At 39.5% G+C, this 22,769-nt stretch overlaps 5 protein-coding genes across 5 annotated transcripts; 2 read left to right on the top strand and 3 right to left on the bottom strand.

Annotated features, from left to right (window-relative positions):
* The first annotated feature begins 704 nt into the window (after window positions 1–704).
* Window positions 705–1,511, top strand: LOC135142973 (uncharacterized). Its single transcript, XM_064074790.1, has 3 exons — window positions 705–847; window positions 893–1,168; window positions 1,220–1,511. Exons 1-3 carry the CDS (start codon window positions 793–795, stop codon window positions 1,474–1,476), a joined length of 588 nt encoding a protein of 195 aa, XP_063930860.1. The 5' UTR covers window positions 705–792; the 3' UTR covers window positions 1,477–1,511.
* Window positions 1,512–1,576: 65 nt separating this feature from the next.
* LOC135142970 (arrestin homolog) lies at window positions 1,577–8,214 on the bottom strand. Its single transcript, XM_064074788.1, has 5 exons — window positions 7,776–8,214; window positions 7,072–7,726; window positions 2,040–2,183; window positions 1,860–1,989; window positions 1,577–1,809 (listed from the first exon to the last, which is right to left on the bottom strand). The coding sequence occupies exons 1-5, from the start codon at window positions 7,882–7,884 to the stop codon at window positions 1,717–1,719; spliced, it is 1,131 nt and encodes a 376-aa protein (XP_063930858.1). The 5' UTR covers window positions 7,885–8,214; the 3' UTR covers window positions 1,577–1,716.
* A 113-nt stretch (window positions 8,215–8,327) lies between these two features.
* LOC135142969 (importin subunit alpha-4-like) lies at window positions 8,328–14,121 on the bottom strand. Its single transcript, XM_064074787.1, has 4 exons — window positions 13,847–14,121; window positions 13,038–13,736; window positions 9,089–9,781; window positions 8,328–9,035 (listed from the first exon to the last, which is right to left on the bottom strand). Exons 1-4 carry the CDS (start codon window positions 13,907–13,909, stop codon window positions 8,940–8,942), a joined length of 1,551 nt encoding a protein of 516 aa, XP_063930857.1. The 5' UTR covers window positions 13,910–14,121; the 3' UTR covers window positions 8,328–8,939.
* A 3,060-nt stretch (window positions 14,122–17,181) lies between these two features.
* Window positions 17,182–19,568, top strand: LOC135142968 (SH2/SH3 adapter protein dreadlocks-like). The gene is made up of 4 exons (XM_064074786.1): window positions 17,182–17,370; window positions 17,579–17,738; window positions 17,796–18,022; window positions 18,864–19,568. Exons 2-4 carry the CDS (start codon window positions 17,627–17,629, stop codon window positions 19,566–19,568), a joined length of 1,044 nt encoding a protein of 347 aa, XP_063930856.1. The 5' UTR covers window positions 17,182–17,370; window positions 17,579–17,626.
* Window positions 19,569–20,318: 750 nt separating this feature from the next.
* On the bottom strand, window positions 20,319–22,588 carry LOC135142974 (trichohyalin-like; the record flags this gene model as incomplete). The annotated part of the gene is given in 3 exon segments (XM_064074791.1): window positions 20,319–20,498; window positions 21,504–22,255; window positions 22,477–22,588. Coding segments are annotated over 3 exon segments (1,044 nt in total), but the record flags the coding sequence as incomplete, so codon positions are not given.
* Between the last annotated feature and the right edge of the window lie 181 nt (window positions 22,589–22,769).

Raw genomic sequence — 22,769 nt, 5'->3', positions numbered from 1 at the left:
TCAAATTCTTTTAAAACAAAAACACTAGAGGCCTTAGAGATTCTTTCAATTCTTTTAAAACCAAAAATACTAGAGACCTCCAGATTCTTTCAAAAACGCAACATAAGAAACCCCTAAGATTCTTTCAAATTATTTTAAAATAAAATCACTAGGGGCCTCCGAGATTCTTTCAAATGCTTCTAAAAACAGAATATGATCAGAAACCCCTAAAGGTCCTTAAAATTTTTTTAAAACCAAAAACCCTAGAGGTCTCCGGGAATCTTTCAAAAACAAAACACCAAATACACCTAGGATTATTTCAAAACAAAAACCACTAGGAGCCTCCGAGATTCTGTCAACTACCCCTAAGATATTCTTTCAATTTTTTTTTTTTAAACAAACCACCAGGAGATTATTTCAAATTCGTCCAAAAGCACAACACGAGGACACGAGGTTCTTTCAAATTCAACACTAGGAGCCTCCAAGATTCTTCCAAACGCTTCCAAAAACGCCGTGTCAGGGACCCCTACGATTTTTTCAAACGCAAAAATCCAGGGATCTTTCAAAACCAAAACACCAGTGGCCCCGAAATTTTTTCAAATTCTTCTCAAGACATTATCGTTATAGTTTTTACTCTTAGACTCTAGCAGAAAAACCCCTTTTCCAATTCGAAATTCTACATCAAGTGTGTTATTCTCCGCTCGCTCATTCCCCTTGGAGACCTATTGATTTTCGCCAAACTTCAACTTTTTTCTCAGCGTCCCAATGTGAAGTTTTTTCTACATTTCGGAAATATTGTCTGTTTGCCCCAAAATGAAGTTGTTTTTATCCTTCATATGCATTTTAACGACTCTACTCGCAGTACCAGGTGAGTCCCCGCCACGCCTCCCCCAAAGTCAACTCTCTGCTTCAGACCTGGTTAGCGGCAACTGGCGGTACCGCCGACAAGACGAAGGCGAGCCCGCCGATGCCGCCGCCGCCGCCAAGAAAATGTGCGCCAAGTGCGTGTCCGCGGGCTGCAAAGGCGCCCGCAGCGACACGATGGACTGCAGCGCGGACAAGATGAGCGCACTAGGCCTGAAAGATGACGCCAAGATGGTGTGGGACAACGCGACCGCCGACGCCGCCGAGGACTTCGACAACCCGGAGAAGTACACCCACTGCCTGATGCTGCAGCTGAAGGACGGGGGTGAGTAGTCGCACGAGTGCGGTAAGCACTGACGGTTCCGGGTTTGCGCAGACACGAACAAGGCCGAGATCAGGGGCTGCGTGCCCGAGAAGGTCACCGTGGGGGAGGAGGAGAAGGAGGTGTGCGCGCTGATGACGGGGAAGGTCAAGAATTTGGTGTGCAAGGTGTGTCCGTCGGTGGAGGTTCCGTGCAACAACGAGACGAGCTTGTACGACGGGGAGGCGACGGGGGCGGCGCACAGGCTGTCGCTGGACTTGAGTATCTACTTTTGGATTTTGTCGGCGGTTTTAGTCAAAATACTATTGTAAAGGCTTGTCCGGGTTGTAGAGAAATTTTTTGTGTCTTTGAGGAATAAATTTTTGTTAATATATTGCAAAGCTGTGTTTGAATGAAGCTTATTAGTTATTTAAATTATGCAAGCTGGATTTATTTAAATAAATATGCACCTATGCAGATACAAATGTGATATAACGTTACAAACTTCAGATAATAATAGGGCAAGGACATATATAATTAAGGCGCAACCGCTTATACCATACTAGTTGTCGCTACTCATCTATTTCTTTGTCGATGGTGTCCTGTCTAAACATTTCCACTTCGGCCTGGCTGTCAGCATGGATCATTTTTCCACGATTGTCGGGCTAAAAACGAATCTAGTAATTTCAAAAACTAAAATTTTTCGAAAATATACTTTAGGATGCATCAGAATAAATGGCAATTCGGCAGACAGCTCTCCACCTAAGGCCCCCAGATACAGTTTCACCTTAACAGCGTAAGAAACGATTATCCCGAAAGCGTCGCGTTGATCGGGAGATGCCAACCTGGAAACAAAAATTTGAAAAAGTGCACACAATTATAACGCACTTTTTACAGTGTAGTTGATGCCAGGTTAGTTTCTTGGCGCTTTAGTTGTCCGTCTAAGGCAATTCCTCGTCTGTCTTTGTTGGACGAGAGCAGTGGTACCAAGTAGACGATTTTTTGCAGTGTAGATCCAGGCTGGATGGGACATCCCTCCCTAGATTACAAAATTAGTACTTTTTTAAACAGTAAGTTTGTACAATCTGACAATAATTAAACAACTATTATTTCTTGGTTGTTTTTGAGCTAAAGAGGCTGTGCGAAAGACAAGTTACCATGTGTACCAACCTGAAAGAGGCTGCGGGTTTTATTTTTTTATGATGATCCTACAAACGCTACAAAAAAGTGAGAAAAAGAGAAAGTAACCAAAAAAATTGTAAAAATGGTGCTTTATACTCCATTTTAGTTACAAATGAACAACAAAAAACACAAACAATCGTGAAAAAAGTTATACAAAACAGCAATAAAAGAAAATGTACAAAAGGTAGAACAAAAAAGCGACAAAAGAATGAAAAAAAAAACGGCTCAAAAAAAAAGGTGAAAAGGAAACGATATACCGGGTGTTTGGAAAATGCCGAATTCTCACATTTTGGATAAATTTAAAGGGATCTGATGTTTTGTTGCTGGACGAACTTGGAAAAATCTTTTGAGCTTTTAGTATTTTATTTTTTATTAATTTGAAAAAGTCTTGAGTGCCGCAGTGTTTTTTTTTTTAATTCGAGAGACTCTTGTGTACCCCTGGTGTATTATTTTGGGCGCCCATAGAGATTTTTTTTTGTAAATTATTTCAAACAATTTTGGAGGACTTGGTGTTCGGTTTCTGCAAAATTCTGAACTGACCTGATTTTGAGTTAATTTTGGGACTCCGTTTTTTTTAGAAAAATTTAAAACAATTTTGAGGTTCTAGGTATTCCTGTTTGGAAAGAATTTGAAACTGCTTTGGAGCCTCTAGTGTTTTTTCTTATAATAATTTAATTAAATTTCTTAAAAAATACCTTATTTGCTAAAATCAGTCTTATCTTAGCAGGTACTAGCCCCGCCCACCCACCCTCTCTTTTCTTAGAGTATATGTCATTTGCCAAAATCAAACGATAAAAATGGGGTACAAAAAATTTACTGAAAAGCGGTGAAAGGTGAAAAAAGGGCAACAAAAATACGATAAGAAAGGACCAAAAAAGACTAACAAAAACAAAAAAGACTACAAAGACGGTGACAAAAATCGAGATTAAAAAGGTCGAATAAGGTAAACAAAAAAGACAATGGAAAAAGGAGCAAAAAAGACAAAGAAAAGGTGGAAAAAAAAAGTTGGCAATAACTCCGATAAGGCGATGAAAAAAACATAACAAAAATGTCAATGATAAAAATGGAATTAAAATGGGACCAAAAAAAGGGCTATAAAGAACGCAATACAAAAAAATGCGACTAAGAAAAGGAGTAAAAAATGTGACAAAAAAAGTAACGAAAAAGATGATAAAATAGTGAGAAAAAATGTGATTTGAAAAATGCTCCAAATAAAAAGGGACAAAAAGAAAGCGACGAAAAAAGCAAAAAAGACCACAAATACGACCGACTAAAAAAAAGTAAAAAAAGAGACACAAAAAGAAGAAAGATAGAAATACAAAAAAAGGCCACAAAAAATGCGACTAAAAAAATGGGAATTAGAGAGTGTCAAAAAAAGCCAAAAAAAGTGATTAAAAATGTTCCAAAAAAAAACGAAAAAAAGCCATTTAAAAAAAAGAAGTAAAAAAAAAGCGACACAAAAAGAAAAAGAAAGATAAAAATCCAAAAAAGCCCACAAAAATGCAACAAAAAAAGTGGGAGCCGCAGAGAAAACGGAAAAAGCAAGTGACGATCAAAATCCACAAAAAACTGGAATTAATAAATACTAAAAAAGGCTACAAAAAATGTGATAAAAAAAAGCAACGGAAAGAAGGCCATAAAAATGCGATAGAAAAAGCTATAAAAAAGACAACAACAAAAGAGGATAAAACAGAGAAAAAAAGCGAGAAAAAAGGGAAAGTCACAAAAAAAGGCGATAAAAAAATTGAGAAAAAAAAATGGCGACAAAGAATTATAAAAAGAAGGGCGACAAAGAAAAAGAGAAAATAGATCATAAAAATGCCACTTAAAAAAAAGGAGTAGAAAAAGTGACACAAAAAGAAGATGAGTTAAAAAAATAGTAACAAAAACGGACACAAAAAATAGATAAAAAAGCGACCAAAAAGGGCGACAAGAATTGTAATAGAAAAAATGCGACTAAAAAGGAAGCAAATAGTGGTAAAAAGACAAAAAAAAAACAACAACAAAAAATGAGAATAAAGTAACAAGAAAAAAAAGCGAAAAAAAACTCACAAAAAGAGAAATACGAATGAAAAAAACATAACAAAAAGCTATAAAAAAATGCGACTAAACGAGTAAAAATGGGACAAAAAAGCAATAAAAAAGATGATAAAACAGCAACAAAAAATGCGATTAAAAAAATGGGAATCAGAGAAAGTGATCAAAATGTTCCAAACAAAAAGGGACAAAAATAAAGGGAAGAAAAAATGAAAAAAGGCCACAAAAAATGCTACTTCAAAAAAAAAGAAGTAAAAAAGCGACACAAAAAGAAGAAGAAAAATAAAAATTCAAAAAAGCCCACAAAAAATGCAACTAAAGAAGTGGGAGTTAGAAAAAGTGGCAAGAAAAACGGAAAAAGTAAGTGACGATAAAAATTAAAAAAAAAACACTTATAAAATCTGAGTAAAAAAGGGAGACAAAAAAGGCATAAAAACACAAAAAAGGCCACAAAAAACGTAAAAACAAAAGCGACAGAAAGAAGGCCATAAAAATGCGACAGAAAAAGGCGCAAAAAATGACCACAAAAGAGGATAAAACAGAGAGAAAAAAAAGGGAAAAAAGTCCAGAAAAAAAGGAGATACAAAAATGGACAAAAAAAGGGCGACAAAAAATTACGAAAAGAAGGGCGACAAAGAAGACACAAAATAGGTTACAAATGTCACTTAAAAAAAATGAGTTAAAAAAAGAGCGACACAAAAAAAAGGAATAAAAAAAAGGCTACAAAAACATGATAAAAAAGCGACCAAAAAAGGGTGACAAACATGTGTGATAGAAAAAATGCGACTAAAACGGAAGGAAAAGGTGGTAAAAAACGACAAAAAAGACAACAAAAAAGAGGATAAAGTAGCGAGAAAAAAGTCCATGAAAAGAGATACAAACTAGCCAAAAAATAAAAAAAAATGGCAACAAAGAAAGAGACAAAAAATAGGTCGTCAGAAGACAAGAAAATGCGCCTTAAAAGGCAAAAAAGTGACCAAAAACATTAATGACAAAAAAAGGAGACAAAAATGGTACCAAAAAGTTATGAAAAAACGCTAAAAATGTAGAAAAAAATAAAAAAAAGCGACAAAAAAGTGATAAAAAAGGTATAAAAAACGGCGACAAAAAAACATAAAATGTAAAAAAAGCGATAAAAAGCAGCACAAAAAACTGATACAAAAGCAAAAAAAAGGTTGCAATGTAGCAGTGACAACGGGATAAAAAAAGGCAATAGAAAAAAAAAAACGACAAAAAGTGGCATAAAAATCCTAAAGAAAGGGGGCAAAAAAGTGAAAAAACCGAAAAAAACTTACCAAAAACAAGAATGACACAAAAGGATGACAATAAGCCGCGCCCACCCACCTTCTCTTTTCTTGTAGGGTATATCATTTGCCAAAATCGGTTTTATTTTAGCCGCCCCACCCACCCACCCTCTCTTTTATTCGAGGGTATGTCATTTGCCAAAATCAGTTTTATCTTAGCAGGTACTAGCCCCGCCCACCCGCCCTCTCTTCTCGCAAGAGGTATTCAGGCATTAGGTGCGGACAGTGTCGCCAAATTTACTTTTATAAAATTACGTTTTTTTCGTAATCTACAGCATGAAGAATTTTTTTATTATTTTTTTAGGACTCTCCAAACCTCCGTACATAACGACTGGTTTTGCAGACACCCAGTATAAGAGCATAAAAAAGACGACAAAAAAAGGTACAAATGACAAAGAAAGCAATAAAAAAATGTAAAAAAAAAGGTAACAAAAAATGCAATAAAAAACGTAAAAAAGGGGGAAACTAAAAAAGGGACACAAAAAGCAGACAAAAAAGCGATTAAAAAAAACGATTAGAAAACAACGAAAAAAAAGGCGAAAAAAAATGTGAAAACACGATGAAAATATAAAACGATAAAATATAAAAAAGGGCACCAAAAAAGCGGTCAAAACGGGAAAAAGCGATAAAAAGCAGCAGAAAAAAACTGACGCAAGAGTGTTAAATAAAGGCTACAATTAAACAAAGTGACAAAAAAAAGTTGACCAAGAAAAGGCAATTGGAAAAGGTGTAAAAAAAGACAAAAATCATAAAAAAGGGGACAAAAAATTGAAAAAAAGCGAAAATAATGACGAGTGACACAAAAGGATGACAATAAACAGGGTAAAAGAGGGAAACACAAAAGGGAACATGATGAAAGCAACAAGCAAATGCAATAAAAAGAAGGCGACAAATAAGTGTAGAAAAAAGATTATACAAAAAACGCAATAAAAAGATAAAAAAGGGAAACAAAAAAATTAAATAAAAAAGGAGACGAAATGGGTTGAGTTTCAGAAGTAAAATTCAAGCTAAATTTTATTCAAAATAATGGCAGAATGTAGATGGTCCTACCTAAGAAATTTAAATTGGGTAACTCATTTTCGTTCGAAAGAGTCAAATCAATACCAAAATCTACCAAAAACAAATAATAATACACACTGGCCCAACAACGTGTCAACAAATAATAATAGAATGTCACAACATAGCGGTATTATTGGTTGCCTATGCAAACAATAAAAAATGCTTGTTTAAACTTAGAACCACACTTAAAACAACATATTTTATATAAATTTTCATGCAAAAACGAAACTTTTAATAATAAACAATCCCAAAACGAGATATTTAACTTGATAAGAATGAAAGTTTTTACTTCCAGACATTTTTCATACTTTGAATACAACAATTTACCCCCCACACCCCTCTTACTGTGTCTCCACGCTCGCCACCGTCGACCTGTACTGTCCATTCTGGAACAGCACCACATCCACCCCCTGCTGCACCATGACCTTCATCTTCTTCACCACCTTATTGCTATTATTCCGAATACAAATATTCGCCGCTATCTTCTCCCCGTGATGATACAGCTGCTTATCCAGCGTCACCTCCAGCTCCAGCTCCCCGGGACTCAGCATAAAGTCCTTCCGCACCACGGTGCACGGCTGCTTGCCCTGCTTGGACGGCGCATACTGCACCTTCCTGATGGCCATAGAAACCGTGCTCCTCTTGTGGGACCTGTCGGTTTCGCACTCCCCCACGAACAACTTCACGAAATAGTGCACCCCGCAAGGCTGCCCCTCGTCGTCGAGCCCCGGCTGCAGGGTGACGGACGCCGGGGCGTTGGCCGGCAGCGCGAAAGTGAAAGGGTGGCAGTTGGGACCGAGCTTCTTGCTGAGGCGGTCCTGCAACTTAGACAGGTTTTGTTTATCAGGGGGCGGGTAGATCTGGTGGGTCGCTAGGTGCAAGTCCTTCTGGAAGTTGAGACCCATGACCTCGTCTTCCTCGCGGCCGTAGCGGAAGCTACAAATGACTTGGCCGAAGACCTTGCGGTCGCGGTAGTCGGGGTCGATGCACACGACGCCGTCTGCGGATTTATTTAATCAAAAAACACGGGGGTAGCTAAAAATAGTTACCTATGGGTTCCACCCCCGAAATGTGGTCTACGAAGTCGCGCTTTCCCAAGTATAAAGTGAGTTTGGCATTCGGGGACTGTTTTTTGAACACTCGGAAGTTGTACACCATTTTGTGGCACTAGCACTGGACTTTGCACAAAAATGAGGCAAATCTTGACGATTCCGCTTTTATTAGAAATATATTTAGGGCTTCTTAATGCAATTAGACAATTATACGCCCACGTAGAGTACGAAATACCACGCGCTAAATTTAATTAAACTATTAAAATTCCTCGACTTGGAATTACAATTATTGTGAAACACTGCGAATTTGTCTGTTTATTCTGATATGTGTAATGCTATACTCTCGTGTGGCCTTACATTAACGGCGCTAATTTAGTAGTAAACACGATAATTGTGTTAGTGATGCTGATAATTGTTTCCATGTTTGGGTACGGAAAAAATAAAAACCATGGCTGCATTTTCTGACCTCTTTTCAGTCGGTCGTGTTCTAACAAATCAATCTTTGTTGTTTGTTTTTTTAATTGTCGTGTTCGTTAAGAAAAGTCGACAAAAGAAGAATCGCTTTATTTTAAATTATATTTTACTTAAAACGATTAACTACCATAGTACAATGGTAAGCAAGAAACTATAATTTTTATTACATAATAGCTTATTAATATTAATTAAAGATGACCAGTCAATTAAAATTTCATTGTATCCTAAATGTATCCTCCTTTTCGATAAACATTATGTATATTGCTACCGGCAACAAAATGTAAAACTAAAAAAACCATGTAAATATTCATGATGTTTACCAAAAAACGTTAATATCATAAAATATACAAAAAATCTGTGCATGACGCCCCCGTTAAAATTTTGTTAAATCCATATTGTTTTGATTGCACGACCATGCTCAGATTTTCCTTATGTACGGTCATTTCGATCCCCGATATTTACCTAATTTAAATTTTACGCGTAAAAAAATAAAACCGTTCCACGACCTGACGTGCCGTCGGTCCTCTTTAAATTAAATAAATATCCTGCCGGAATCACGTGCAGTTATTTATAAAAAATTCTATATGTACACAAACAGTCAAAATGAGCGTACATAATCCGGGACAAAACAAGGGAAAGGAAGCAAACGCGCTAGATCAAAACTGTTACTCTGAGCAATAGAACCGATCAAAATTTGAACCCCTCGTTCGGTACGTTCGTGTTGGGATCGAAGTGGAAGCCGGTCTCACCGGCGGTGGGCGCCAGATTCGGATCGTCGTCAGCCTGAAACCCAAAAACCGTCCAAACCCCTCTCCACCACAAACCTCAAAACTTACGTCTCCGCTGAAGTACTGCTCGATGATATCATACGCAATTTTGTAAATCTCGATATTGTCATGATTCTGCAGCAGCTCGATCTTGTCCAACCCATTGCACTCCTCGATCATCGTACACAATTGCTCCACTTCCGCCCCCGCCATCTTCAGCATGTTGTTGATCCCGTCGAGGACCACCTGGATGACCTGCGCGTCCTTGCAGTTCAGCAGGTCGCAGAACGGCGGAATCACGCCCTCCCGGATCAGGGTCGCCACCTGCTCCTTATTCCCGCCGATCGTCAGGTTGCTGATGGCCCAAGCCGCCTCTTTCTGCGTCTGGAAGTCGCCCTTGCTCAGATTGTTGATAATCTTGGGCAGCAAGCCGGCGTCGATCACCGCCTGCACCTGCATCTGGTTGCCGGCGGTGATGTTCGACAGGAACCAGACCGCCTCCTTGCAGATTTTCTCTTTGGGGTGGGAGAGCAGGGCGGGGAAGTGCGAGAGGGCGTCGCAGTTGAGCACGACCTGGGTCTGCTCGTCGGTGCCCGTGACGATGTTGCCCACGGCGCGCAGGGCGGCGGTCTGCACTTTCACCTCCTTGTGGCTGAGGAGCGGGATGAGCTTGGGCACGACGCCGCTGTCGATCACCATCTGGATTTGCTCGTTGCCGCCGTCGGTGAGGTAGCTTAATGCCCATACTGTGTCCACCAAGATCTGGGGCAGAAATGAGAAGCACGTCAAGCTTTAGCAAACTTCACGAAAAAAATTGGTCTAAAGAGTTTAGACAGTACTTCCCTCGCTGTCGGAAACTTGACGACTGCATGCCTATTGTGTTTTTTTTCTCATTACATTTTTGTAGTGGGAATTTAAAAAAAAATTGCGATGACGTCATCAACATTTTTGCAAGGACACGTATATCAGTTGGGATAGATGTAGTGTAATACTAAGAATAAAATTATTATATTCTCAAATTTTCGGGAAAATGAATTGGGTCGTTTGAATATTGATTTGTAATAATCAATAAAATAACGAAACAATTTACTCACGTATACCTACGTATCAGAGGCAACTGAAAATCGTGTATGTATAAACATTGTTAATTTAAGATGACAGGCGTAACAGCATACGTGAGAGCCAAACACAGAAACTGTAAACAAAACGACCGTCGGTTTTATTGCTTCGACTTCCGCTTATTATATAAAACATTGGGTTTTATTTTAATTCTTGACGGTGAAATTCACAATTGGTTGATTATAAACATGTCTATTTCACATTCGCGGAATCAAGTGAACGCATAAAACAAATGCAGGTCTGTAATGTTAAAGTCGATGTAAATAAGCGTGCTACCCTTATGTTTCAACCGAGTTTTTCCTTTAACAAATTTTGTGTCTACCAAATTGGGTTGGTTGGGGTGTAATACTAATAATAAGTGTTGCCTTTAATTTAATCAATAAAATAAATTGACTTCATTAATTTTTTTGAACCACCTCTTAAGAAAATCTAAAAAATATGAATGGAATGATAAATCACAAGTACAAACTCATCGTATTTTTTGCATTTTAGATAGGATTTATTCAGCAAAATTTAAGGGTGACGTCATCAATTTTTTTAGGAGGGATGAAGAAATACATTTTGAACAAAAGTTTACCATGCTTATAATAACTTTAAAATATTCCCAAGATTTCAAAGCATTCGGTTTTGTAATTCCTGATTAAATCGATAAAATAAATTCACGCCTTCATTAATTTTTTTGAGTCACCCTGCATATGCAAATCCAAAAATATGAATGGAATGATAAATCACAAGTACAGACTCATCATATTTTGTACATTTTAGATACGATTTATTCGGAAAACTTTTGAGCTGACGTCATCAGTTTTTTGTAGAAGATAACCAAATATATTTTGACTAAAAATTTATTATGCTCTTTATAACCTTAAAACATCTGCAAGATTTCAAAGCATTCGGTTTTGTAGTTCCTGATTAAAGCAATAAAATAAATTTACGTATTCATTAATTTTTTTGAGTCACTCTGTATATGCAAATCCAAAAAATATGAATGGAGTGATAAATGACAAGTACAGGCTCATCATATTTTGTACATTTTAGATATGATTTATTCGGCAAACTTTCGAGCTGACGTCATCAAGTTTTTGGAGGGGATAAGCAAATATATTTTGACTAAACATTTATTATGCTCTTTATGACCTTAAAACATCTGCAAGATTTCAGAGCATTCGGTTTTGTAGTTCCTGATTAAATCAATAAAATATATTTACGCATTCATTAATTTTTTTGAGTCACCCTGTATATGCAAATCCAAAAAATATGAATGGAGTGATAGTTCACAAGTACAGACTCATCATATTTTGTACATTTTAGATATGATTTATTCCACAAACTTTTGAGCTGACGTCATCAAGTTTTTGGAGGGGATAAGCAAATATTTTTTGACTAAAGATTTATGATGCTCTTTATAGCCTTAAAACATCTGCAACATTTCAAAGCATTCTGGTCAGCAGATTAAAAATTAAATTTCAAAATGTTGTTTTATAATTTTGATTTTTTTTCCAAAAATCTGGACGTTTCGGGTGAAAAGTCGATTCAGAGTTGTAAACTACATGTGTAGGACTATGTTATTTTATACAATTGAAAACCCATTTACTATGTACAATTTTGAAGTGACGTCATCGCTTTAGTGGTGGGGATGATTCGACAAATTTTGGTTAGCGTTTTACCATCTACATGATATTCTTAATATAAGTACAAAATTTCACAACAATCGGTCGAGTACTTTCGGAGATTATCTGTCTAATAAAAATCCGTGACAACAGACGGACAGACGGACAGACGGACGGACAGACGGACAGACGGACAGACAGACGGAAATGGGAGACCTATTTCTTCGTCTTCTAGGGGTCATGAAAGATCGAGAAAACGTAAAAGTAGAGAGTCGGCCGACGGACTCGATTACAATACTTCCTTTGCTTACGCTCGGGAAGTAAAAAGTACTATATGTATACTTATCACAGTTTTGCGGAGGACAAGACCAGCATCTGCGCTAAACACTCTATTCCTATTTTTTTTACGAAAATGACAACCACATCCTTGGAAAATTTTCTATTTTTATAAATCGAGTCAGGTTTATTATAAATCACATTGAAAAAATGTGATTTATAATAATCAAACCAAATTAATCAAGACGAATTAAAATTTATGGGACTAGAACAATAGGAAATAAAACTTATCTATGTATTACTAAATTCTATTGAAACTTCGCAGTTGACGAGTTTTTATTCGACAAAACTCCGTTCATACACTAGGCATTACTTTGGACGGTCTTTGCTACCCTATTTTAATATAATATAATTATAAAAGTAAATGTAAAGAAGCATGCTACGCCTGTGTTTCAAATGAGTTTTTTCTTTACAAAATTTAAACAGCATTATGTTCTCAAAATTTCAAAAAATGGAGTGATTGATTTTGTTTTTTTTTTCAGTATTTTAATTATGCATATATAATGTGGTTTGGTATTCTGCCTACCCAATAAAACAATAGCACAATTTGCATATCAATTTTAACGGGTTTTCCTTCCAATTAGTGAAAATATCGTAGTGGGTGGTAGTGTATTGTTGGTTGCCTACCTTGTGTCGCATATTTGACCCTCGCGAACTTCCGCCTTGCCCTTGACACTATTTTTAAATTGCTAAATTGAGCTCGTCGAACTGTTCAGTGACGGCGCCACGTTTCGGCCTTTGCACTCTTATCTTCAACAATTTCAAAAATAACACCTCTTCATACATGAATGGCAAATCACGTTTTTGTAAAAATACGCATTTTATAGAATTTTCGTAAATTGAAATAAAAAATGTGTAAATTTCGAAGGCCGTCTCCGTCCAGCCCCAAACTTAACTTAGCACACCCAACACACAAAAAAAATAAATAAAATGAGTCATCTTGAGGTACTCACATTGATATCTGTGTGATGAATAAGCGCGTTCAAAGCCGGTAACAACTCCCTAATAGTCTGTATAGGCGGCGGCGGATCCTTGTTCCTACACAAGTTAACAATAACCCATGTGACATTCCTCAAGAACGAGATGGGTACGTCAGGTTTAATAAACGAAAGCAGCGGATTAACAACACCTAGCTCAATAACGTAGTCCCTCAGCTGGGGCCCATCCCCGATGATGTTGCCCAGCGCCCACACCGCCTGTTCGCACACGTTCTGCTGCGGCGAGTGCAGCAGCTTGAGGAAGAGCGGCACCGCCCCCGCCTGGACCACCCGGTTGGTCTGCGCCGACGTCCCCGACGCGATGTTCGTCAGCGCCCATGCCGACTCGAACTGCAGCGAGGGCTCGTCGTACCGCTCCAGACACATGACGAGGATGGGCAGGATCCCGCTGACGATGAGCGCATCTATCGGGGGGTTCCTGTCCGAGGAGAGCAGCTTCCGCGCGGTCTGGATGGCCATGAGCTGGAGCGCCGGGTTGTCCACCATGGACGCCTGCGCCACCAGCTCCTCGAGGTTGGTGCTCGAGAGGCTCTTCTCGATGTCGTCTTCGTCCGTGGAGTCCACGACGGGCACGTTGCGCCGCTTCTGGAGCGTCTCCTCTCTCTTGTTCTTGCGGAGCTCGACCGTGACCTCGTTGCGGCGCCGTCGCATCTCCTGGGGGCACACGCATTAGGGGGCTGTCGAGCGAGTCGGGGGACGCGCGGGCTGCGCGCGGGGGGAGGGAGGGGGCCGGTTCGCGGCCCGAGGGGGCGCCGGGTACTTACATCTTGGTCTTTGCCCTTATTTTTGAAGTTCTGGATGCGATTCTTGTAACCTGGGTCCGCCATTTTGATTGGTTTGACAAGAGGTGGTTGATGGGTGCACGAGGAAAAGCCGGGCGCCGTTTTTACGAGGATCGGAGCGATAGCGGTGTCTTCAACATGAAAAACGCAGATAAAAACGATTCGAGGGGGATTATCACAAAGTTTCCGAGTGGAACGACGTAATTTGGGTATTTTATCGCTTGAGAAGTTGGTTGCAAAGGTTGCAACGCACGGTTGCAAACTTGACGGAAATGACAGATAAGCGCCGAATTCGGATCGCCAAAAACTAATTAATTCAGCAAAAATAGAAGATATCGCAAACAAAACTAGACAAAGTAAACGCAACAATTCGCAAGGAACGTCGGACGGCCCTGTACAGTCGATATAAATCAATCGCATTTTTTGTTAGTTTTTAAAATTGCTGTTCCTCGGGGCATTTCACTTGCACCAAAATTTTGAACAATGCACTGGTGACATTTGATAATTTATACAAAAAGGCAAAAAAAGAAACTCCAATAAAGTTGGAGTATACTAAAACCGCATCAAGTTGCTTAAATTCATCGTGGCTTAAGTTTCTACAACAATTTTATACCGTGTGATTTTTTTAAACCGCAACCAAAGTGTTATGAGGTTGTAAGGTTATGACCAACTAGAGTAGAAATTGAAAAAATCACCTGCTGCAAGATTTGACCTGTCAGAGTACTTTAATTACATTCTATATTTTTTTCGGAACACAATTATTTAACTTGAAGGACTAATGTATATTAATGATGAATAAACGGTTATTTATCTTACTATTTACAAGGAAGACACTACTTAACTCACCTTGTACATGTGGTTACCCAGAGCAGGAATTTTCGACTACTACTAACATAAGTATTTCCTAGAAGGGTTATTAGTAAATGGCCAGCAATTATATTAGCAGATAGCCGAATAGCTAGAGTACCTGGTCGAATAATGTTTCTGATAGTTTCAATAAATGTAAATCTTGTTGAAATATTTGAATATATCTCTCAATTAAAGTCTTCTTGCAATCCTGGTCCAGACGGAGTGCCTAGTATTCTGATAAAAAACTGTGTTTTTTTCAATCTCATTACCATTGTTTTTGTTATTTAAGACTTCTTTATCGTTAGGGAACTTTCCGACGATGTGGAAAAATAGCTTTGTAACTCCCATCTTCAAATCAGGCAATCGGAATAAAATTGATAATTATAGGGGGGTATGTAATCAGTCAGTAATACCAAAAATATTAGATTTTATTGTGGCCAAACAATTACAGTGGATTTCTTCGTCTCTTATTTCTGTTAAACAAAATGGGTTTTTATAAAAATAGATCAACATTAACTAATTTGATGGAATACTACTGCTATCTTAATGATGCTTTCTCTCGAAAACGACAAATAGATTCTTTATACGCAGATTTCTCAAAAGCGTTTGATAAAGTCAATCATAGGTTACTTATTTTTAAGATGACTAAATTAGGTTTCAGTGGGAAGACTATCAAGTGGCTAACATCGTTTTTATTTAATAGATCTCAGCAAGTTAAAATTGGTAATCATCTGTCTTCTCAATACTTTGCATTTTCTGGGGTACCACAAGGTTCACATTGTGGACCTATACTGTTTCAAATTTTCGTTAACGATTTGACAATTGGATTTCAGAACTCTAAATTTTTACTATATGCGGATGATCTGAAATTATTTAGAACTATTCAATCTGTTGATGATGCTTCAGATTTTCAACTAGACCTAAGTACTCTGCATAAATGGACAGTGAGCAATTTACTTCCGTTGAATTTGAAAAAATGCTGTATTATTTCTTTTTTTAATGTCAAATCAGTGTTGTATTTTGATTACCAATTAGGGAAATCTTCAGTAATTCGTGTAAATGAAGTCAAAGATTTAGGAATCATTTTTGACTCCAAACTTACGTTCAAGGGACATTTTCATTATATATTCCATAAATCAATAAGCATGCTGGGACTCATTTGGCGTCACTGTCGTGCATTATCTGTCTCTGCTCTTAAAACCTTGTATTTTTCTTTGGTGCAGTCAAATCTTCACTATTGCTCTCCTGTATGGTCGCCATTTTATAGGAAAGATATCGACCTTTTAGAAAGAGTCCAGAAAAAATTTCTACGACTGTTGGAATTCAAACTTAATCGGGTCCATCAAAGAGGGGATTATTCGTGGATTATGTGTAATTTGAAAATATTGTCATTAGAGGATCAACGTAAAATGTACGATGTTTGTTTTCTTCATGGGCTAGTTAATGGTTACATAGACAATCCTAGCTTGTTGGGTCAACTAACATTTCTAATACCTCTTTCAAATAGTAGAAAAACTCGGAGCACAGTGATATTTAGGGTACCTGTGTCCACGACTAACAAATCACAAAATCATCCGATCAAACGAATGATGGAAACGGCTAATAGGATGGCGGAAAGTTCAACATTTTTATTATTTGATTGTGGCAGATCAAAATTCAAATCTAGAATTAAGTGTATTTTAGGTCTGTAAATTAAAATGTATGATAGAATGTTAGTATTTTAGTTTAATTCATTTTCAATTCTTTAGGAAAATTATTAGTGAAGGGTTTATAAGTATATAGATTTTATTTACTTAATTAGTTTTTTGATTTTGTATTTTCTAAGATAATTTCAATTTGTATAGTTTATAGTATTGTAAATTGGGGTTTTCCCGTCAAATTAAATTAAATTAAAATTAAATTAAATTAAATTAACTAACTACTAGTTTATAACTACAACAAACCACCGATATAGTGGGTGGTTTGTGATGACTACTAATTACTGTACATGATTCATTTTTATTAAACATGACAAATTGGAAACAGAAAATGTTTGTTGTTTTTGCTGCAACATTTTTTACCTTTTTCGTCTCTTTTTATTTGTCGCTTTTTCCGCCTTTTTTGGATGTTTTTTTGTTTACTTACAGAAAAATAATATGGTGTTTTTATTATGCTATAAATGGTACCGTAAGAAGCAAAAGACAGGGTAGTTAGTCACTGAAAACCATTTCCACCCAGTTCTTAATTTGTAGGTGTATGCAACCAGCTGTACACACTGGCAAAAAGTGATGGCACTCTGTGAACCAATTGTTGGTACATTGTCAAATATATTTTGATCGATTTTTCAAATTTGATGTGTTTGTCAAACTTCGCAAACGGTTTTTGTCGCTGAACGAATAATAAAAATCTTCCAAGTCAGCTCGAGGCCCCCCGATTCGAATTTGCTTCGCAAAATGCGCATTTATCCCTCGAGATTCGAAATTCCCGCCCATGTGTCAGTCGGCAGCGCCCCCCTGCGGCGCCTCCAGTTATGAAATCTCCCCTGTGCGATTGTGATGTCTTCTGCAAACCCGGAGGGTGGGAGATATTTTCTATGTAATTACCTCGAAAAGCAAGTGGATGGTGCTTCATGCCGAAGACTGATGAGTAACACGGGAATATGTCCAGTTTGAAAATTGGTAAGCGCCATCTCGCCCCCGATCAATTCCACCTCTTTTTTTATTGTTTTGGTCCCACCCCCAAGCTTCCTCCCCGTAGAAGACGACTTCCTGGAGCCCGCCCCCGACCCGCCGCCGCCCCCAGCCCGCTTTCCCTTCCCACTTTCGGCAACGTTCATTGCATTTCAATTCTAGCATGATCTTGTTATCATCGCATTCACTGTTGTAGAGTAGAAGCATGAATGTCGGCTAGCACTAGATAGTTGTGCTTGTGGTCATGTTGGAGACCCGATCTGTTCGTGGAATGCCAGAGCCGTCTTGGCAAGCTAAGAGTAATTTCGCCGCTAAATCGACACCCCATTCGATGGCTGCACCAATTATCAGACATGGTTAGTGCTTGGGTCGTGAGTTCGCGGCGCGACTTTGATTCTTCTTGTGTTCCGCAGGCAAAACTGGTCAGGATGACATTTGCCATGTCGTGGCCAAGTACGACTACGCGGCGCAGGGGCCACAGGAACTCGACCTTAGGAAGAACGAGAGGTATTTGCTGCTCGATGACTCCAAGCACTGGTGGAAGGTGCAGAACTCGAGGAACCAGGCTGGGTACGTCCCGAGTAACTACGTCAAGAAGGAGAAGCCCTCGCTGTTCGACAGTATCAAGAAAAAGGTAACGGTATGTTGTGGGCCAGTTGTGGCTTGTTTGGGCAGGGTTTAAGATCGGTGATCCATACAGATAAAGAGATAGCAGACGCGAAATACTCCAAATGTTTTTTATGACTCATTTGATCCTTGCTTTAGTGATAATATTTCGGCAGTTAAAACGTCTATTTGGGTTGTTTATTGTTATTGAGAGGCCATTATTGGACGCTCTAGTCGCGTAAATTTTTCCCGATTTTTTTACGATGGCAAATGGTCGAGTTGTAAAATATTTAGGAACGATACCGGCGACTGAGTGCACTTCTCGACCTCACCACTTCCCCGACTATTTCTCAAGACGAACGACCACTCGGAGTTTGTCAAAACACAAATGGTTGAGTGCATTGTAAATAATTAAAGTCTCTGTGATTTCAAACGTTTACATATTTTATCTTTGTTTGGTCAGATTGCAGTATTTGCAATAATCAGTCAATACACCCAATGTTAATGTTGTGCGTCGTTCACTACGAAACATTAATTACATTAATTCTGCGACATATTGACTGTTAGATATTTGTGGAAATTAGTCGTGCTGTTAAAACGAAGATGCAGTTTATTGGTTACAAAAAAAACTCACAAAACTTCAGTTTATCCAAGGTAATTTTTTGTTGGTGTTGCTTTTTTGTATTTTTCCAACTGTAATTACCGGAATAAATATTAACTCGGAATATTTTTCAGTAAAAACTTGTTTAATAATTATTTACGTTGACGTCATCGACTTTCTGAAAGGGATATAACATCAAGAAATCATACAATCGTAAAAATGAGCCGCCTTCTTAAAACTTTCTCCCCGATGATGTTCCGTTCTCGGTTCGCAGGTAAAAAAAGGCGGCGGCTCCAAGACCCTCCCCTCGAACAACTCCCCCTCGCGGACCGTCGAGTCCCCCAGCATGGCGCGGCGTGCCGCCGCCGACCCCTCCGAGGCCATCGGCACCGCCGTCGTCAAGTACAACTACCAAGCCCAGCAGCCCGATGAACTCTCGCTCGTCAAGGGCTCCCGCATCCTTATCCTCGAGAAGAGCAACGACGGCTGGTGGCGCGGCCAGAGCGGCAACGTCGCCGGCTGGTTTCCCTCGAACTACACGCAGGAAGAAGGCGACGCCGACGACACGCTGCACACGTACGCGATGGCCGAGAACGTGCTCGACATCGTCGTCGCGCTGTACTCGTTCTCGTCGACGAACGACCAGGAGCTGTCTTTCGAGAAGGGCGACCGGCTCGAGATCCTCGACAGGCCGCCGAGCGACCCCGAGTGGTACAAGGCGAGGAACGCGCAAGGCCAGGTCGGATTGGTGCCGAGGAACTACCTGCAGGAGCTCTCCGAGTACCTGACGCAGCCGTTCGTCGACAGGGGCAAGCAGGAGATGGAGAGGTCGCAGGTGACGATGGGCGATAAACCACATCTGATCGACAAGCCGTGGTACTACGGGAGCATCACGCGGTACATGTGCGACAACCTGCTGAACCAGAGGGGGCACGACGGGGACTTTCTCATTAGGGACAGCGAGACTAACGTAAGTTGAGATGTGTGACGTAAATTTTCTTTTTTCCTCTCTCTTTCCTCGCTCAGTCCTTTTCTGTCCTTTCGTTTCCCTGTGTTTTTTTTTGCCTTTTTTCACTCTTTTCCGCTCCCTACTTCTTTTCCTTTCTCTCTCTCCCGCCTCTTTTATTCTTCTTTTCTTTATCTCTTTCCTCCCACTTTTCTTCCTGTCTTTTCTGCTTTTCCCTCCCAATTTTTCGCTTCCTTCCAACCACTTTTCCTTCTTTCTTTTTATTTTTGCCTTTCTTTCTCCTCGAATTCTTTGTCGCCACACTTTTTCGTATCTCTACTCTCTCTCTTTAGAATCTCTTTCTCTCGCTTTAGGACCTCTTTCTCTCTCTCTCTCTCTTTCTTTAGTATCGTTTTGTCTCTTTCTTTAGGATCTCTCTCTCTCTCTCTCTCTCTCTCTCTCTCTCTCTCTCTCTCTCTCTCTCTCTCTCTCTCTAGGATCTGTTTCTCTCTTTAAGATCTCTTTTTCTCTTTAGGGTCTCTTTCTTTCTCTCTCTTTAGGATCTCTTTCTCTCTCTCTCTCTTTAGGATCTCTTAATCTCTCTTTAGGGTCTCCTTCTCTCTCTTTGGGATATCTTTATCTTTCTCTTTAGGATATCCTTCTCTCTCTCTCTCTCTCTCTTTAGGATCTCTTTCTCTCTTCAGGATCTCTCTCTCTTTTTAGGATCTCTCTCTCTCTCTCCCTCCCTCCCTCTCTCTCTCTCCCTCTCTCCCAAGGATCTCTTTAGGATCTCTTTCTCTCTTTGGTATATCTCTCTCTATCTTTAGGATGTCTCTCTTTAAGATCTCTATCTCTCCTTAAGATCTCTATCTCTCTCCTTAAGATCTTTATCTCTCTCTCCTTAAGATCTCTCTTTTTCTCTTTTTAAGATCTTTCTCTTTCTTTAAAATCTCTCTTTAGGATCTATTTCTCTCTCTTTAGGATCTCTCCGACTATTGCATCTCTCTCCCTCTCCTGGATCTCTCTCTTTCTCTCCGTCGGATCTCTATTTGCTATCTTTCTCTCTCTTTAGATCCACGCCTTCTCTCTTTTGAATATCTTTCTCTCTAGGATCTCTTTTTCTCTAAGATCTCTCTATCTTTAGGATCTCCCTCTCTCTTTAGGATGTCTTTCTCTTTCAGATCTCTCTCTCTCTCTTTCTAGGATCTCTTTCACTGTCTCTAAGATATCCCTCTGAGATTTCTCCCGCTTTCTAAGAATTCTATCTCTCTCTCCTTAAGATCTTTCTCTTTTTCTTTAAAATCTCTCTCTCCTTAGGATCTCTCTCTTTTGATTCTCTCCTCTCTCTTTAAAGTCTCTTTATTAGGATTTCTCTCTCTCCCACTCCTAGATCTCTCTCTCACTCTCTCCCTCTCCTAGATCTCTCTCCCTCTCCTAGATCTTTCTCCCTCTTCTAGATCTCTCTCTCTCCTAGATCTCTCTCCCTCTCCTAGATCTCTCTCTCTCCCTCTCCTAGATCTCTCTCTCTCTCCCTCTCCTAGATCTCTCTCTCTCTCCCTCTCCTAGATCTCTCTCTCTCTCCCTCTCCTAGATCTCTCTCTCTCCCTCTCCTAGATCTCTCTCTCTCTCTCCCTCTCCTAGATCTCTCTCTCTCTCCCTCTCCTAGATCTCTCTCTCTCTCTCCCTCTCCTAGATCTCTCTCTCTCTCCCTCTCCTAGATCCCTCTCTGTCTCTCCCTCCCTCTCCTAGATCTATCTCTCTCTCTCTCTCTCTCTCTCCCTCTCCTAGATCTCTCTCTCTCTCTCTCTCTCTCTCTCCCTCTCCTAGATCTCTCTCTCTCTCTCTCTCTCCCTCTCCTAGATCTCTCTCTCTCTCTCTCCTAGATCTCTTTCTCTCTTTCCCTCTCCTAGATCTCTCTCTCCCTCCTTGGGATCTCTATTTGCTATCTCTCTCTCTCTTTAGATGCACGCCTTTTCTCTTTTGGATCTTTCTCTCTCTTTTGAAGATCTCTCTCTTGAAGATTTTTCTCTTGAAGATCTTTTTCTCTCTCTTGAAGATCTTTCTCTCTTGAAGATCTTTCTCTCTCTCTTGAAGATCTCTCTCCCTCTCTCTCTCTTGAAGATCTCTCCCTCGCTCTCTCTTGAAGATCTCTCCCTCTCTCTCTCTTGAAGATCTCTCCCTCTCTCTCTCTTGAAGATCTCTCCCTCTCTTTCTCTTGAAGATCTCTCCCTCTCTCTCTCTTGAAGATCTCTCCCTCTCTCTCTCTTGAAGATCTCTCCCTCTCTCTCTCTTGAAGATCTCTCCCTCTCTCTCTCTCTCTCTTGAAGATCTCTCCCTCTCTCTCTCTTGAAGATCTCTTCCTCTCTCTCTCTTGAAGATCTCTCCCTCTCTCTCTCTTGAAGATCTCTCCCCCTCTCTCTCTTGAAGATCTCTCCCCCTCTCTCTCTTGAAGATCTCTCCCCCTCTCTCTCTTGAAGATCTCTTCCTCTCTCTAAGATCTCTCCCTCTCTCTCTCTTGAAGATCTCTCCCTCTCTCTCTCTCTTGAAGATCTCTCCCTCTCTCCCTCCCTCTCTCTTGAAGATCTCTATCTCTCTCTTGAAGATCTCTATCTCTCTCTTGAAGATCTCTATCTCTCTCTTGAAGATCTCTATCTCTCTCTTGAAGATCTCTCTCTCCCTCTTTTCTCCCCCCCCCCTCTCCCTTCTCTCTCTCTCTCCCTCTTTAAGATCTCTTCCTCTTTCTCACTCCCTCTTTAGGATCTCTCTCTGTTTCTCTCCCTTTTCAGGATTTCTCTCTTTCTCTCTCTCTTTAAGATCTCTTTAAGATCTCTCTAAGATATCTCTCTCCCTAAGATCTCTTTCTGTTTCTCTTTAAGATCTTTATCTCTCTCCTTAAGATCTCTCTTTTTCCCTTTTTAAGATCTTCTTTCTTTCAAAGCACTCTTTAGGATCTCTCTCTTTTGAATTTCTCTTCTCTCTTTCTTTAGGATCTCTCCTTCTCTAGGATCTCTGTCACTCTCATTCTTGCATCTCTCTCTCTCTCCCTCAGATCTCTATTTGCTATCTTTCTCTCTCTCTCTTTAGATGCACACTTTCTCTGTTTTGGATATCTTTCTCTATGTCTCTTCTTTGGGATCTCTATCTCCTTTTTCACTTTAAGCACTCTCTCTTTCTCTAGGATTTCTATCTCTCCTCCCTCTCTCTCATCTCTCTCTCTCTCATCTCTCTCTCTCT

This window comes from Zophobas morio, unplaced genomic scaffold (assembly GCF_036711695.1).
Source record: "Zophobas morio isolate AGI-343-1 ecotype UQ-CSIRO unplaced genomic scaffold, CSIRO_AGI_Zmor_V1 ptg000056l, whole genome shotgun sequence".
Taxonomy (NCBI): Eukaryota; Metazoa; Arthropoda; class Insecta; order Coleoptera; family Tenebrionidae; genus Zophobas; species Zophobas morio.
Note: the sequence above shows the minus strand (reverse complement) of the source record. Positions and strands in the feature narration are given on the sequence as shown.

What these genes read in the sequence shown, in the direction of transcription:
- LOC135142973 (XM_064074790.1), top strand. Translation starts at nt 793, where the DNA reads ATGAAGTTGTTTTTATCCTTCATATGCATTTTAACGACTCTACTCGCA. An exon ending in GACTCTACTCGCAGTACCAG is followed by an intron (nt 848 to 892) that starts GTGAGTCCCCGC and finishes TCTCTGCTTCAG; the next exon opens with ACCTGGTTAGCGGCAACTGG. An exon ending in GCTGCAGCTGAAGGACGGGG is followed by an intron (nt 1,169 to 1,219) that starts GTGAGTAGTCGC and finishes GGGTTTGCGCAG; the next exon opens with ACACGAACAAGGCCGAGATC.
- LOC135142970 (XM_064074788.1), bottom strand. Translation starts at nt 7,884, where the DNA reads ATGGTGTACAACTTCCGAGTGTTCAAAAAACAGTCCCCGAATGCCAAA. An exon ending in TTCGGGGGTGGAACCCATAG is followed by an intron (nt 7,727 to 7,775) that starts GTAACTATTTTT and finishes ATAAATCCGCAG; the next exon opens with ACGGCGTCGTGTGCATCGAC. An exon ending in AACCTGGCATCAACTACACT is followed by an intron (nt 1,990 to 2,039) that starts GTAAAAAGTGCG and finishes TTTTGTTTCCAG; the next exon opens with GTTGGCATCTCCCGATCAAC.
- LOC135142969 (XM_064074787.1), bottom strand. Translation starts at nt 13,909, where the DNA reads ATGGCGGACCCAGGTTACAAGAATCGCATCCAGAACTTCAAAAATAAG. An exon ending in ATAAGGGCAAAGACCAAGAT is followed by an intron (nt 13,737 to 13,846) that starts GTAAGTACCCGG and finishes GTGTGCCCCCAG; the next exon opens with GAGATGCGACGGCGCCGCAA. An exon ending in TTCATCACACAGATATCAAT is followed by an intron (nt 9,782 to 13,037) that starts GTGAGTACCTCA and finishes TTTCTGCCCCAG; the next exon opens with ATCTTGGTGGACACAGTATG.
- LOC135142968 (XM_064074786.1), top strand. Translation starts at nt 17,627, where the DNA reads ATGTTGGAGACCCGATCTGTTCGTGGAATGCCAGAGCCGTCTTGGCAA. An exon ending in TGCACCAATTATCAGACATG is followed by an intron (nt 17,739 to 17,795) that starts GTTAGTGCTTGG and finishes TGTGTTCCGCAG; the next exon opens with GCAAAACTGGTCAGGATGAC. An exon ending in GTATCAAGAAAAAGGTAACG is followed by an intron (nt 18,023 to 18,863) that starts GTATGTTGTGGG and finishes CTCGGTTCGCAG; the next exon opens with GTAAAAAAAGGCGGCGGCTC.